The 15,840-nt window shown below is 44.6% G+C and overlaps 1 protein-coding gene across 11 annotated transcripts; it reads right to left on the bottom strand.

Moving 5' to 3' along the window:
• Window positions 1–569: 569 nt before the first annotated feature.
• On the bottom strand, window positions 570–15,835 carry LOC103061359 (A-kinase anchor protein 17B). Of its 11 annotated transcripts, none has more exons than XM_088151623.1 (7): window positions 14,359–15,266; window positions 13,319–13,423; window positions 11,920–12,049; window positions 10,087–10,859; window positions 9,430–9,560; window positions 6,176–6,416; window positions 570–4,745 (listed from the first exon to the last, which is right to left on the bottom strand). In XM_088151623.1, the coding sequence occupies exons 4-7, from the start codon at window positions 10,843–10,845 to the stop codon at window positions 3,099–3,101; spliced, it is 2,778 nt and encodes a 925-aa protein (XP_088007749.1). In that variant the 5' UTR covers window positions 10,846–10,859; window positions 11,920–12,049; window positions 13,319–13,423; window positions 14,359–15,266; the 3' UTR covers window positions 570–3,098. The 11 variants fall into 11 exon arrangements, with proteins under 11 accessions (XP_088007749.1, XP_088007748.1, XP_088007751.1 ...); XM_088151622.1 differs by lacking the exon at window positions 14,359–15,266 and adding an exon at window positions 14,095–14,352 and having other exon boundaries at window positions 13,319–13,965; XM_088151625.1 differs by lacking the exon at window positions 14,359–15,266 and adding an exon at window positions 14,095–14,352.
• Window positions 15,836–15,840: the final 5 nt, after the last annotated feature.

Genomic DNA, 15,840 nt, shown 5'->3' with positions numbered 1-15,840 from the left:
AGCTTTCCCCAACCTAGGCGTCCTCCAAATGGGTAGTTCTGAACTCCCAGAATCATTAACAATGGCCACGTCGGCTGGAGAATTCTGGGAACTGAAGTCTGCATGCATGGTGGATGGCCAGGTTGAGGAAAGCTGATCTACTGAAAGCTTTTGTTGATCCTGCCTTTTGGGGTGAAAGGGAGGAAAAACTTATCTAAAGTATCTTTCTCAAGCGTAAAAATGCTTCATTTCCATATTTACTCCACCAAAGATAGCTTGGAATGCCTGTCACTTTGATTATTATGCTTGGTCCAGTAAGTCAGGATCTCCCTTTCCAGAAGTTGCAGATCACAGGCATATTGTAAAGTTGCATTTTCCCCTGGTCTATCATGCTTAGTATTATAAAATGGGTTCAGTGATTTTCCAGTGAAGGAAGAAAGCACTTTTAAAAGTGTGTGCAAACATTTTATTCAAAAGGAGTATGCACATCTGCAAATTAGTTCCAAACAAAGACAAAAGAAAAAGGCTTGAAATGGAAAACGGAAATTGCATCTGCAATGAAAACAAACATCACTGTATTTCTGGAAGAATGTTCCTATAAAACAATTTTATTCACAGCTAAGTGAAACAATCAACTGGATCCAGAGGGGTAAGAAACAATCCAAGTACAAAAAGTTGTTTATAGAGAAAAATACTTTCCACTCACCCCCTCAAGAAATGCATTTCATTCCCTCTCAAAAAAAAAAAAGATTAGTTTCAGAGTAAAGTTGGGCTTTAAAAAGCCTAAAGAAACCACCACCATTGACCAGTGTGACACAAAACAACCTTAAGCACAGAAAAATTCCTGCATACTTTGGTTCATTACTACTTTATTGGAGCAAAGTTAACAAACATGGATGTTATGCTAGCTATGTCATATCACGTAAAATTACCATGACATGTAATAAATAAAGCACATTAAAGTGAAGCAGAAACTGGAACCAAAATGTCTTGCTCTTCCCTCTCTGTATAGAATCCTTCTCTAGGAAATTGTGGTCATCCAGTCCAGTGTGAGACCACTTTGTATGCACCCTCAGAACTACCAAATCACCAAATTTGGTAACAGTATTTTCAGACTGTGGCCTTAGCTTGTATTTTTCACCAGTTCTATGTTTCATATTATGTCAAGCAACTAAGAACGTCCTGTGGGCTTTGTCTTGCTCGTGATATTCCAGAACATCAACAAGGAAGCTTTCATAACCCTCTTTTACTGTTCAAAGCAACCTTTGTTCAACAGACGGACTGAAAACCAAAGAAGGTGTCCGTGAAAAACCTAAGTGAGTCTCAGAGCCCCCCTGCCCTTTACAAAGAAACCTACCACGGTTTTACAAAAGTCGCTAAATCAACAAAGCGCCAACAAAGCAAGGGAAGCGCAACGTTGGAAGCCCCAGGAGGAGTTCCCTGGAGCTTGGAAGTGACGTCCAATGTGACTGATGCTCAGCTCTGCCTATCTCAGCTGCAAACCCTACTTTCTGGGCATAGTATGTTCAATCAGGGTCAAAGCAGATGCAGTGCAGGAGATTTGTGAGACGATCTCTTGATATGTTTTCATAACATAAACATGCACAGACAGGGAGACAAGGGGGATTAATTGATTAAAGCTGAAATATGGAGACACTGGGTAGATTTAGTGCTGTTCCCTCTCCACGCTGTTTCTCCCAATTTAAGCCCTTTCCTCCAAAGATGCTGTTAGTTCAGCAATGGGCGGAGAGGGAGGGGAGGGAGCACTTTTGACGTTATCAGCATTTCTCCTGCCATCAAGGACCTAATGGCAGTTTCAGAGGATTATTCAGATCAGTAAAATGGAGGGGGTGGGTAAAGGGCTAAATATTCTTTTCTTCCAGCCCTGCAGTTCTGAAGATAATCTAACTCCATGTGATTATGTTAAGAGTTTTCTTACATCAGAAAAATGGATGAGTCAACACAAAGCTTTGTCTTCAGCAGAACAATATGGGATGGCAGCCCTAAAGGGACAGCAGGGGGTTGAAAAACTGGGTACCTGTTGGCCTACACACAGATGCGTTTTCCCCTTTTCAAACAAAAACAGGGCTTTCCAAAACGGGATCAGGACTGGCAGAGATCAGGCGTAACTTATCCTGTGCAGTCCTGAAGCTGTGCTAACATTTTCTAATCACATTTTCTGTCGTAAATTATCAACATCTTCCGTCTCTGCCTTCTGCAAATAATTGTATTTTCTCTCTCCTGCACCGTTCCCAACACCATCAGGGAGGCACTTACCCTTTGAATCTCATGACTTGAAAAGATTTCCTGAACCGTGAGCGACAACACATAACTTCTCTAACTGTACAGTTGTTCAGAAGAGCTGAACGCGCTTTCTGTAGCTCCCTCCCAAATCAGCAAGGGCCATCTAATTAACTCAGCTGAAATGCCGAGCAATCCAATCACTGTAACTTAAAGCACATTTTTTTCTGTATTATATATATATATATATATATATATATATATATATATATATAAATGGTCCCTGTTTATACAGACATCAACTCCAGTAACTGACACTTGCCACCTATTTTTATGAAGCTAAGAGTGTTTTACCATGCTGCTCTCTCTTTTCCAGCATGCAGAGGAGCCCCAGCCCCCCAAAAGCTTAAAAAAAACAACCACACACAACCCCAAATCAGCCCAAGTCAATTATGATCAAAGTTCAGGCTCTACAGTGAAGCCCTTTAAAGGGTTATATAAAATGACCTAATGTGAACTTCTTTTTGAATCGTTTCAAGATCCCCACCATCCATCAGGGCCAACCAAATTAGCAAACTCCTCCAAGGTCTGCTCCACAGACTGATTCTAGGTTTAGACTGAGCTAGATTATTTCAACAGGAAACAAAGGCCATCCTTCAGAACCTGTTTCCAGGCCTCCTCTCAATAGGAAGGCCCCTGCAAAGCAGGGGAGAATGACAAGAGAACTCAAGAGTTAAGAAGGCTCTGTTGCAGGAGTTTGCTAGCCACTTCTAGAGGCGTTAGCAAAGCTGACCGCTTATCCACCAAGTTCTTTGGGTGTCACCCTCCTCCATCTATAATCCCACCATTTCTACCACTTCCCTGAGATGCTCTCTTCATCACCTTTCTACCATGCCCTTGGAAAGTCTCTGCCGTTCTTCTGCTTTATGCCTTCTTTCACCAATGTCCACACTCTCCTTACCTGTCACTTGGGGAGCTTCTGGTAGATGAGAGGCACTCAGATGGATAATGTCTTTCATTTTTACTGCTCCTCCCATGGCCTGAAGAGTCTTACATTTCATCTTCTGATGGATAATCTTGCTACATTTTCTCTGTATCTTGCTGAAGGAGTCCAGATCTCTGCAGTGGTTTGTTTTAAGGAACTGAGGTTCATCATCGAGGAAGGAGCTATCAGAGAACCTTTTCTTCTTTTTCTTCTTCTTCCTGCTGATGTCTCTCTCTTCTTCACTGGATGACCATTTGACTTTTTGCTCTTCATACCATAGTTTGCTGCTGGATCTCTTGAACCTTGTCTTAGGCCTCTGTCCAGGGTGCAGAGAGGAGTCACAGCACTCTGTACTGGAGCAGAAGCTGCGCGTGCTGCATTTACCATCCTGATCACCACAGGCAACGTTCTGGACGCGTATCAACAGTTCCTTCGCCTTTTGCTGGTGGAGAGGCCATGTCTTGCAGCTGCCTTGGCAACCACCATTTCTTCGTTCTGATGGGTTCCGGGACTCATTAAGCGCCTCACTAAAATATTCAGAATCGCTGCTAATCTCTTCCAGCAAATCTTTCAGTTTATACATATGGCCAAACGACTTGGGGGATGACATCACCGTCATTTGAGTATTCTCTTCTTGTGATGTTTTATTGTGAGCAGTACTGTTACTTCCTGGGATGGGACTATGCAACCTGTCTGGCAGGGAGCCCTCGCTGGCCTCATCCAGCGAATCCTCCCATTCTCCTTGGTAACTTTCGCTATACTCTCGAGGATATGCCTGGTCCTCAGGCATGTTCTCTGCAGGTTCAGACCCTTCATCAATTACTTCCCAATTGTCATCATCATCCACTTGAGGGTTTTTTTCAGGGAGATCTGATCCTAAACTCCCTTCTGTCCAACATTCCTCATCTTTGCTCTTTAGGTTGATCTGGAAGCCATCTCCATAACAGGATACCACCCTCTGCCACCAAGACGTATCTGATGGGCTTTGTGCCCTTGGACATATTCGTGCATATCTGGGGGTTTGGTAGTAGTTCAGTAAATAATGTATGAATTCCTCTGTTTCATAAACCTTTTGCTTTTTACACTTGGCTGCATCAGAAGCATCTGCAAAGGACCCCAAATTTGGTCTCAGGTAATCCCACCTATCAGGCGATGACTCAATCGCTTTGCAGTCCTGAGTGACCGTGACCTGTAGCAAGCCACCAGCATGAAAGTGGTCTATATCATTCTCCGTTAAGTGGCTGGTGACTGCCCTAGCAACTGGTTCGTTCAAAACAGTTCTCACGAAGGGAGAAGGGGATGGAGGCAAGTCTGCAGCAATGAACTGCTCCTCTTCCCCTTCTTCTATAGGGGCTTTATCGAACAGGACCGAATGACATGCAGGCTGACTCTCATCCTCCAGTTCTTGGTGCTCAAGATAAGGCAAATCCGTCTCCTCCTTTAGCGCATCCTCTATTGGAGGTGTGGAGAAGCTCTTCTCCCGTTCGTTTTCAGGATCCAGCAGATGCACCCCTATTTGTCCAGGGGACAGCACAAAATTCTTCAAAAGAAACAGAAAGACACACGGGATTACTACGCAACTAAACAGCACCTAGGAAAGCAAAGAAAATTCAGCACAGTCTTACAATGAACGATCTCACATGTGAGTTTTTTGCTGCCTAACGCAGGAAAACAAAATGGTACACATCCACCCTGTTTACATGGAGAACATCTACATATTCTCAATTGCAACAATCACTGAGTTAGATCCAGTTACTCAAAGAAAATTTATAAAACATTAGCATTATTAGGAATTAGGTCAATTTCAATGGATCTCAACCCAATGAAATGGGAAAAAATGGTTTTATCTTGCATGTTTTAATACAGCTCTTATTCCTTCATCCTATTTCCAGTGGGAACAATACAATGCAATTCCACTTGGACTACGTATCTTAAATCAAACCTGTCTCTAATACTTTTAGCAAGATCCAAATTACAGTATCTGAGGAAACACGCTGATTATGAAGCATATTTAATTTATACATAAATCAAACAAACTTTTAAAAAAATTGAGCGTGCAACTTCTGATCCCCCCCAAAAACCTTGAATGTGGGTCCCAGTGCCTCTATAAAAGATGCTGATGAGTTGCAAGTTTTACAGTGATAAAGGAAAATAACAGTAGATCCATAGAAAGTAACCACATTAGCTGTATTAAACATTCTTGGAAATTGAGATACGGTTGAAACTTATGCTTGCTTTCCAGTATGCCATCTAATTAAAAAAGTATAAAGAAATAAAGGAGAGCATGAAGCCTGACCAGAAAGGTGGCATATTGGAACCAAGCCTTTTTAAAAAAAATATCATCACTGAGCACAGGATACGAAAGAGGCATTAACTCCAAACTCATCTTTCCAAGGACCTGATAATTTCTTCAGCTCTCTTTGATTCAGACCCCGCTTTCCTCAAGTGCCTAATTCTCACTGTCCATCAAAATAAAACACCCTAGATGAGAAAGATAGACAGTTGCTGCTTACTTGAACTGGTCAGCCCCACTAGATAGACCAGACCATGAATCAACTCCACAGGAAGGCTAAAACTACTTTTATTGCGATTGGCTACAATAACAGAATTGTGCAAGTCTAATTGAGCTGGGTCTCCCCTTTCTCATGGTTCAGTGATTTAGGGAGTTGTCTGTCTGAACCTCTTCTTCTGAACATTATCTGTATATTCTGGACTTAAAAATGCTTCAGCCCCTTTTGCCTAGACCAGTGTTTCTCAACCTTGGCAACATGCTGGCTGGGGAATTCTGGGAGTTGAAGTCCACACGTCTTAAAGTTGCCAAAGTTGAGGAACAATGCCTAGACAATGGAGCCTGCATATCTTCATTAAGATATACATAGTCTGCTTTTTATGCCTTTAAGAATGATCCACGTCTATTGAACTGAAAAGGAAAAAAAAACTTTCAGAATATATGTTAACAAATATTCTTACTTTTATTTGGCTTAGCAGCACTGTAAGAAGTCTGATTGATTCCACCCTTCTCTGAGCTAGAAGGTATTTTCTCTCCTCCCATTCAGGCATGTCTTCTGACCACAGTTCTTCTCCAGCTGTTACTTTCAGATGCTTTCTGGGGCGTTTCTCATCCCGATCTATCTGCCTTTTTTCTCGTCTCTTGATCTTAGACTTCCTTTTTCCTTCTCCAACTTTTTTGTCATCATCATCTCGTCTTTTTCTAGGCAGTTAGCAATAATGGAACCATTTAGATGAATATGTGTGTGTGTGTGTGTGTGTGTGTGTGTGTGTGTATGAGAGAGAGAGAGATGCTGTTAAAGTAGAAAGAACCCAATTGTGAAACCTAATTGCTACTACATACAAAATGAAACACCTCTCAGAAATGTGTTCTTTGAGCATAACACCTAGTGGATTTCCAAGGTGATACAAAATAAGCTGGGGATATTTGAGCTCCTCTCTAGAAAGATCTTATACTCCTTCAGTACTCAGATATTACATCAGGAGTCATACATTATGGCCATGCTGACGCTCCCAGTTCAATGCAGGCTAAGCTTCCTTATTTTTCAATGGAATCTGAATATACATTCTATAGGGGATGCAACCTGTTCCCTTTTTTTAAGTCAGTATACATATGGTCCTCTCTCCCAGCCAGAATTAGAGGTCAAACGGCTCCCTCTTTCCTTCAGTTATATTAACTATGTCTAACCTGTTTTGTCTCCAGTACGACTGCCTCGCCCAGAGAACTGCAGTTCTAAGCACAACTAGCTTTCTAAGCAGGTGAACCGTTTAAAGCAGAAATTGGAAACTCGATGCACTCCATCTGCTTTGTCTTCCAACTCCCATAAATCCTGGCTGGCATGAACAACAATCGAAGAATCTAGGTGATGCAGTCAAAAACATCTACAGTAGAGGATATCAGGTTGCTTATCATGTTTTTAGGGGAAGAGCTGAGTAGAAATAAAGGCAGGACTTGACCCGGGCCCATCAGGGCAGGAATTCTAATCAGCTTGTTGAAGAATAGACATCTATCATCACAAATTTAACAGCAATTTTTTTAAAAAGAGCTCTGTATATTCAAGAGAGCGCTGGCTGCATCTGTGTATGATTCATAGGTCTGTTACCTCTTCTAAGCAGCCATTGCAGATGCTCGTTTCACATACACAGCATGAAGGAGATCAGGTTATCCTGTCACTCCCAGCACCTTCTATCAGAAGAGACCATCTGTGGTTTCCATTGCTATTCTGAGCCTCCCTTGCTTTCTTGTAATCAAGTGATACAACAGACCAGCAATATATTTATTTAGGATAGAAACATCATACCTAGGTCTCAGGTGTTTTTCTTCTTTTTGACTCAACCTGTGTAGGCTTTCTTCAGAATCATAATTCTATATAAACCCCAGCTTGAAATTACATTTTACTGTTGGCTTACGATGTCAACGGTGCTTTGTAAGAAGCACAAACAAGGATACAGAGTTGGTTTGTGATCCTGTGGATTATTCTTAATCTGTTGTGTGTTTCTGGTGAGAATTTTTTTGCCCATCCAGATTTTATCATTTGAACATCATCACTCAAATCATTCCCACTTTGTTAACATTTTGTCTGTAAAGACGTCAGGAGAGGTTGAAAGTTTGCACAAAACTGTATGCATTTTGAAGCTGGGCCTAATAAAACCTAAGTCTGTAGATGTTTGGATTTTTCTTACAGATCAGTGTGGATTTCTTTGTTTTATGCATATGTTGTTTTACAGGTATCTAACTGAAAAGTACACTTTGTGTGTAACAAGAGCAAAGTGGGCCTCCAAATTTAATTGAGAGAAAACATTTCAAAGTTTCAGATGTCTAGAAAACACTTCAGTACTTTGTAAGGATTCTGTAACAATATGAACCTTCCTGAGGCTATAACACTTTTTTCAGCTTGGGAGGCACTGTTTAAATCTGTTATAATTCTGTAGAAAGCTATCATGCTAAGCAATCACAGAGTCTCATGTAGCCGCTAGGAATAAAAGGTCTGCACTTCATTTACAATTACTGAACAGTTTGAAGGATGGGAAAATAAAACCCTGTAAGCACTGCATTTGTCGAGAGAGTCACAAATCTATTTTGGTCTATAACATAACAACTTTTGTTCCAAGCCCAATGGAATGGGTGGAACCCTCCCTGCAGAATTAAAAAAACCCATCGGTGCTCAGGTGTATTTCTGCACTGAAGAACCCTTTGGGAGAGGCAAAGAAGGCTGGGAAAACAAGCAGTACTATAAACTTACAACTGGATGCAGCAGCCAACCCTGGATCTTGAATTGCATTGTGATCTTTTCCAGAAAATTAATTTTATTTCAGGCTAGACATATTTCTGCCTTAAGAGAATGGCAGCAACTGAGAAACAAAGCAAACTGCAAGTGAAGCCATCAGCAATTATACCTGTAATATTTGTTTGCAACCTATTTGTAAATCAACTATCAATTATTACTGACTTTGGAACCTATTTTCCAGACATAAACCAGTGGTCCATGTACTCAACATAGCCATATTGAATGGGAGTAGTGGGCCAGGTTTGGAGGCAGAAGGATTTTTTTTCAGCTGAATCCAGCTGAATTTATCTTTGTCTTGACTAAGGTACATTGGGTTGTCATGCTTGCAGGACTTCATGTGAAGTTAAGAGTAAAAAATTTAATGCAGTGGGTACAAGAAAGCACCCTCGCTCAACTTTATTAATTGTTGTACGCTGCCCAGAGTCGCTTTGGGTGACATGAGAGGCTATATAAATGTGATATATACATAAATAAATAAATAAAAACTTTCCTATATTAAGAAGTGAGAGTACTAACCCTCAGAATATATGTGCGATTGGTTGGAAGACATTTGCTGAAATCTCAGAAGGCAAATAAGTATCTGAATAAGATTTCCAGAAATTAGGGGCCTGTTTTTAGTGACCTGATGGAATTTATTAACTGTCTCTTTTCTAGCCAACCCAAAATAAATTACTGTATGCAAAAGTAGGACAACATATGCGTATGTTTTCAATCTAAATATACTTTGACAGATCACAAAATTCCAGTGTTCTTGGTGCACAGTTTGAAATGCATGGACCCAAAATGTTATTTGGCCTTTTTTAACTTGTTACTTGCTTGTTTCAGTAAGAGTCCACACCGCAGTGCATATACTTCTTTCCCCTTCTGATAAAGAATAACATTAATGATTTAAATTAATAATTAAAATTAATGATTTAAGTTCCTCACCTTTCAGTCCCTTTTCTCCCTCTGTTTTCCTCTCTCTTTCTTTCTCGCTCTAGACCTTGCAGAGTTAATCTTTCTAGGGTTCTCTGTTTTATAGCATTCTCACTGAAATGACTAGTGGTGTCAGATGTCACCTGTTTCAAAACAGCAACAACAAAGCGCATTGCTAATTCAAATAGACTACTACTATTTCTTTGATTTATATTCTGCCTTTCCGTCCCAATAATTTTTTTTAAAGAATTGGTTATTACTCATAGGCAAAAGAGTTACACTCTAGAATGAAATATGGAAAACATACGGGCGAGACTGGCCATTATAAAGTAAATTCAAGGCAGCAGCAGAATCGATTTCAATAACCATCCAAACACGTAATGGATAGCTGCTGATACTCTTCATAAGAAAAGTCAATTGCATGTGAAAAAGGTAAAGCATGTGAAAGCATGAGAGAAACCTGATGTCATTGGAAAGACTGATTTATTGGGGCACAGAGTTTTATGAATAAGAGCACCGCATTGGATAGGAAATGGAGCTCTTAAGCAGGCTCTGGTCTACAAAGGTTTATGCCAGAATAAATCAATCAATATTTCCGGCCCGTGAGGCTTGGGTTTCATTTTGCGACAGTGGCTTACAGAGCGTCCCCCTGAGAGCAATGGGCCTTACCTTGATGTTACACGCAAGAGCTTTTCCATCGTCCCCCTTAAACATCAGCTTCATGCCCTTGAGCGTCTCCATGGCTCTTGCAAATGACTTGGACTCTTCATACTGGACGAAAGCTTCAAATGTCCGCAGACCACGAAAAATGAAGTTATTCGTGCTTCCTCCCACCATTTCTTCCCTGTATGGATCGAGCATGGGGATATCTACGTTCTTGATCTTCCCAAAGCTTCCAAACACTGCTCTCAAGACGTCTTCGCTGGGGGTCTCGCTATCTGAACCTCTGAGGGCAAACCACTTGCAGGGCAGCCCTTCCAAGTGGAGGCAGTCAGCAACGGCCTCCTTCAGCTGTTCCTCTGGCAGTTTTCGGCTTTTCGCACCGGACTCCGACTCCTGAGAAGGTGGGCAGTCGGGAGGGGCTTCAGTAGCAACAACTTGCAAGTCATCTTTAAAACCATTCAGCTTTATCATCTTGCCGTGGAGTTTCTCCTTCAGGCTGCAGACTAAACGCTTGGTTTCAGCCTCTCCTTCAAAACGAATGAAGCCCTTGGTGCTCTTTGAAACCTTCACACTGGTGAACTGGTCTGGGCAGATCATGTTCTTCAGCTTGTCCATCACCTCCCACTTAGAGAATGCCCGGGTAGATCCAGTGTGTTCTGGAAGCACCACACTGATGGTCAGTTTCGCAACGGGCTTAAGGTAAAGCTGCTGAGATGCACAGAGCTCCATCGCTTCTGAGGGATCACACACGAGGGTGACTGTCATGGTGTCCAAATATCCTTCAGAAAAACAATTAAAAGGCAAATTATGTGCACCAAACAGCACATCCTCACTTCTAGTGAAAGTGGCATTAGGCCTATCTACTCTTCAGACAATCTCCCATCAGGTTGGACCAATGTTGTTTGATGAATTATAAATACTCTTACATCTGAAAGAGTTTGTTCTGATAGCCTGGCTGGTTTTATAAATGGTTATTCAGATGATTTCATTACAATGGGATTGAGTCCAATTTAAATTTGCATCCTTGTTTATTGCTATAGCACAGTACCTGTTTATTTAAAACTAAATGCAGTCACATTGCTTTTACTGTACTATAACAAGCACAACCAATAGGATCTTTAAGTGAATTGGATAAGAGAAGGAGCTAAAATTATAAATCTAAACCTTCAGCAAAAAGGTGTCTATAAGAAACAAAAACAAGATTAATCTGAATTGTTGTTCAAGAACAGACAGATGATTTAAAATATCAAAAAATGCCAACCAAGAACTGATCTGAAAGACACTAAGCAGTAGAATAAAATAAAACATACATCTTAAGACAGAATACTTAGAAGTTCCACCTACTTCAACTGATTTCACTCTTAATAAAGGAGAATTAGGATTGCTTAGGATTGTTACCATTAAGACTTTTTAAAAAAAACCCTGCACAATTTAATAATTCTAACAAGGGCACATGGAAGAAAAGCCTCTGTAAATTACTTACTAGATACAAAGGAACAAGTAAATTGCACAAATCAAACATCTACATTTTTAACAAACAGATTACTACTAGTTAAAGAGAGATGCTTAGCATTAATATCAAAAAGTCCATTTTATCTAATTTACAAATAGCACAACATTTGCATTTTCTGGATAAGTGTGATATAGCACAGAAATGCTTTTACAATTTTTCCACTACAATGTTACCATTCTGAGAAACATGAATATATTGTTCAGTTTTTGACAAATTCAAATGCTAAATATGTCTGGGTTCAGAATGCCTGTTATTCTATCTTTAGTTTAACCAGCCTAGCACAATCTATTCTGCCAAGTCCATGCAATAATTAAACCGTTACAAACCTTGAGTACCCTTTGAGAAGCAATTAATAGGTGGTGGAAATTCCAGTTACTTTTTTGATCTTGACAATTTTTGGCCCTTTGGAATACATGTTTCTTTTCTCTGCCAGTCTTCCAATTTTGTCTTCAGGCTCTGCATTATAAATGTTAGTATTTTGGTTTGTATACTTAGAACTCTCTACCCAATGTTAAATTTATTAACACACTTCTTTGTTCTCAAGTCAAAGGAGAATAACACAGTTCTCCACATGATCTTTCCATTGCATGAATGTGCAGAGGAAGGTTACCAGCAAATTCTACTAAGCTCTCTTCTGAGATTTTAGACCCAAATTGCAGAACTCAAGGGAGACTGAAGTAAGTAATCAAATACACCCAGAGGCAAAAGCATCACCTGTGCCCATCCTTTACAAAACACCTCAGTCACAGATGTACCTCCACAAAATGTGCTGCTGATTGAGAACAACAGACCATCTTTCTTTTCAATAAACACCCTCTTAAAATAAATATACCCACAAATACGCAGACAGCAATATATATCTTCCTGCAATGTAAAGGGAAGTATATAAACGTCTTCAGTAAGTAAAACCATCCCATTTTGAAAAGTTTAGCCAAACAGGTCTGCAACTACGGTATTCAACCAACTTCTGGAAAAAGGGGGCTCTAGTAGAATAATTGAAAACACTTAACCTAATCTGAGTTTATCTCTGTGTTAGTTCCAATGGGTAAACATGGCTTAAGACTTTGAAACTAGGATTCTTCATAGCAATAGAAATGTTAGGAAGCAAACCAAATGGAACATTTCTTTCTACTTCAATGGCCTTTGCTCCTCATAGCTGAATTCGTGGGAAGGAGGAGCAAGATAAGATGGTGGAAGCTAAAGACAAATTGTTCCATAATGGTCTTGCTGAAGCCCCATTTGCAGTACAGCGTGAGGCAATTTTCTTTTTGTTTCTGGCAGAAGACGGGGTTTTCTGCAGAATGGCTAGAATTACACTTTGCCTTGTTTTCTGCTACTTGCTGAAGTTGTTTCTAGGCCACAGTTCCTTTTTTGTGTGAAATTTATATCATACTGAGCCCAAAACTAAACACAGAATGACCACATCATCATCCAGGTCACAGTTCCTGATTTGTATATAGCTTTTCTATTCTTAATTTTAGGAACGGCATGAATCTACAGTATTTTCTTTAGTGCCTGAGATCTCTTTCAAAGCTGTGTTTGCACAAGATGCTACTCCATGGTTCAGTTGATTAAATGAGCCATGGGTCAGTTGATAAATCAAGCTGCCTGGGTTCACATAATAGCCTGAATCCCAAACGAGCTGACGAGATTTTCATCTGCAATGTTGTCTCAACCCAGACAAACGTTTAAGTGGGGGGAAAAGGAACTGGGAAACAAACCAACCTCAGCATCTTTTTATTTGCTTCAATTTCTGGTCCCTTCCTCCACGGGTCGTGTGAAATGGGAGCCCATAACCTTGTCCTTGCTAAACTCTCTGTTCTTGACTGGCTAGAAATGCAGAAAGCTCAGCAGGTTAGAACAATTTAGAGCATGAAATTGCTCATCCTCACACTCCAGGGCCTGGGATGCCTTCTTCGCGCAACCCACTCAAATGGGCTATAATGCCAACCCCACTGTGGCAGCTGAACCCATGCCACAGGGCCCGCCTCTGCTTTCGCTGGCAGCTCCCTCACCGTCCCATCTCTGGGGCTCCCCAACACGCTGTTCAAATCAAATCAAATCAAATCAGATCAGATCAAACCAAACCAAATCTTTATTACGGTCATAGACAGCAGGCCAAAGCAATGCTACAAATGCCCCCACGACCCATCTTCCCACCAGCTCCCTCTCCCACAGTCCTGCTTTTTGCAACGAGCCCCCAACTTCCCTCCATAAGGTGGGACTCCAACATCCATCCTCACGCTGGCTGGGGAGAATGGGAGGTTAGCGCCATTTCCCCTCTTCTACTCCGGCCCCATCCAGGCGTTTTGGACCACAGCTCCCAGGGCTCAGGCAAATGGGAGTTGTAGTTCCAGACACTGCTAGAGGCACTGAACCCATGGGAGAAGGGAAGATGGGAGTTGGCATGGCAACCACTCTCCAAATGTTGTCCCACCACTCCCGCTGCTCAGGCAGATGGGAGCTGGAGTCCCAGACAATCCCAGAGGTCCTCGACTCACCCCAGTGCCTACAGGAGGCAGGCAGATGGGAACTGGAGTACTCCCAAACGTACAGCACCTACAGGAGCTGGGCAAATGGGAGCTGGAGTCCCAGACGAGGCGGGCAGATGGGAGCTGGAGTCCCACCCCCTGAGGCGCGGCAGCCGGAGCCCGAGGCGAGCCCAGCCACGACGCCCGGCCGGACCCGACCGCGCCGCCCCGGGCAGCCCCCGCCGGGCCGCCGCCGCCGCCCCTCAGGCCTCGCCTCCCGCCGCCGCGGCCTACCGGGCCTGCCCTCGCCGCTCCTCCTCCCGCCGCCGCCGCCGCCGCCGCTTCCTGGTCCGGCCTCCCCGGGGCGGAGCCGCCGCCGTCGCCGCCACCGCCTCGCTCCCCGCCGGCAATGGCGGCTCTGCCCGGCCCGAGTGGCCGCGCTCGCCCGGACGGGCCTCGGCCTGCGAAGGGCCGCCTGCCTGGGGCCTGCGAGCGCAGGAGGGCAGCGGGCCTCCGGCTGCCTCGCAGGAAGGACACGGGAGCCCCGGCCCAGCGCCGCCCCCAAGGCCGGGGGGGAGAGGCGCCCGTCCGGAGGAGTGGGGCGCCCTCTACCCCCGGCCCTTGGGGGCGGCTGCGGCCTCCCTCCCCGCGCCCCCCGGACCCGGCCAGGCTGCCCGGGTGCCCCGGCTCGTGGGAAGACGCCCGGGCCCTTCCGACCCTGGCGGGCTGGACCCGCCGGGCTTCCCGTCCGGAGCGCTGTCCGCCGCCCGCGCCTGGCAAGGGGTCAGCGGCAGCCACGAGGGGCCACGGCCCTCCAGGGGACCGATGACCCCCGGAGGGAAGGGCGCCCCGGGAAGCGGGTCCAGGACCCCTTCCTCGCGGACCTGGGTGGTTTCTGGGCGACCCTCTGGAAGTGGCCGCCCGCCTCCTGCCAGGGCGAGGATGGCTTCTGAGTCTGGCCGAAGGGCCGGCCTCCCCCCTGGCCTCCCGTCCGAGGGCGACTCCTTGCAAGAAAGCAGCTTCCTTCCAGGGGTCGGGCTTCTGCTCTTCCCCGAGGCCCGACAGCTGGCGGAGGGATGCGAGAGCCGAAGCCCAGCACATCTGGAGCGGGGCTTCTAGCCGGGAAGGGCCGGTGGACCTCGCGTCTTAACCCCCTGGGAAGAGGGGCTTTAAGCGGCAGGACAGACCCCTTGGAAGCCCCCGCGTACCTTCTGGAACCCGCTGCCTCCCCGGAGCTACTTTTTGCAGCTTTTCTTTTTTTAATCACCGTTTCTCTCCAGTCTGGGATAAAGTCCACGAAGCGACGTAAACGCTCGCCAGAAACGCCGCCCGGCCAAGTTCTAAGCAGCAACAAGTGAGGCTGGCGGTATTTCTCTGCCCATCCCACCTTTTCTCTTTCAGCAAACGCCTCCCCAGCTCTCTCCCCATAACAACGACCTTGGAAGGTAGGCTGGCCCGAGAAGGGAGGGAGGGGCCGTCCAAAGACACCCAACGGGCTCGGACTTGCGTCTCCCCCGCCCAAACCCGGCGCTTTCACATTACCGGCACGACGCATCTCTCTGCCGCGCCGGGCACCTCGGCTTCTGCCTCTCCGCAGCCAGCAACACCCGCGGGAGCCGAAGGGCGGGCGAGAAGCGGCCGGCCTAGAGACCCGCCGCCTCGCCTCGCCGCCGGCTGCCAAGCTGGGTGGGCATCCTGGCCGCGACCCCCTTCGGCTGCGCCGCAGACTCCCGCGCTCCGCTCGCGCGCCCTGGCGCCCGGTGCCCGGAGCGCCGC

This window comes from Python bivittatus, unplaced genomic scaffold, assembly GCF_059951505.1.
Source record: "Python bivittatus isolate LINGU-HERP-01145 unplaced genomic scaffold, Pbiv_v1 ctg000670_np1212, whole genome shotgun sequence".
Taxonomy (NCBI): Eukaryota; Metazoa; Chordata; class Lepidosauria; order Squamata; family Pythonidae; genus Python; species Python bivittatus.
The sequence above is the reverse complement of the archived record's forward strand: the minus strand, read 5'-3'. Positions and strand labels throughout refer to the sequence as shown.

Excerpts from the sequence above, each read along its gene's own strand:
- LOC103061359 (XM_088151620.1), bottom strand. Across the intron at positions 9,561-10,086 it reads CTCTTGCGTGTAACATCAAG|GTGACATCTGACACCACTAG; the intron begins GTAAGGCCCATT and ends GTTTTGAAACAG. Across the intron at positions 6,417-9,429 it reads GGGAGAAAAGGGACTGAAAG|AAAAAGACGAGATGATGATG; the intron begins GTGAGGAACTTA and ends CTAACTGCCTAG.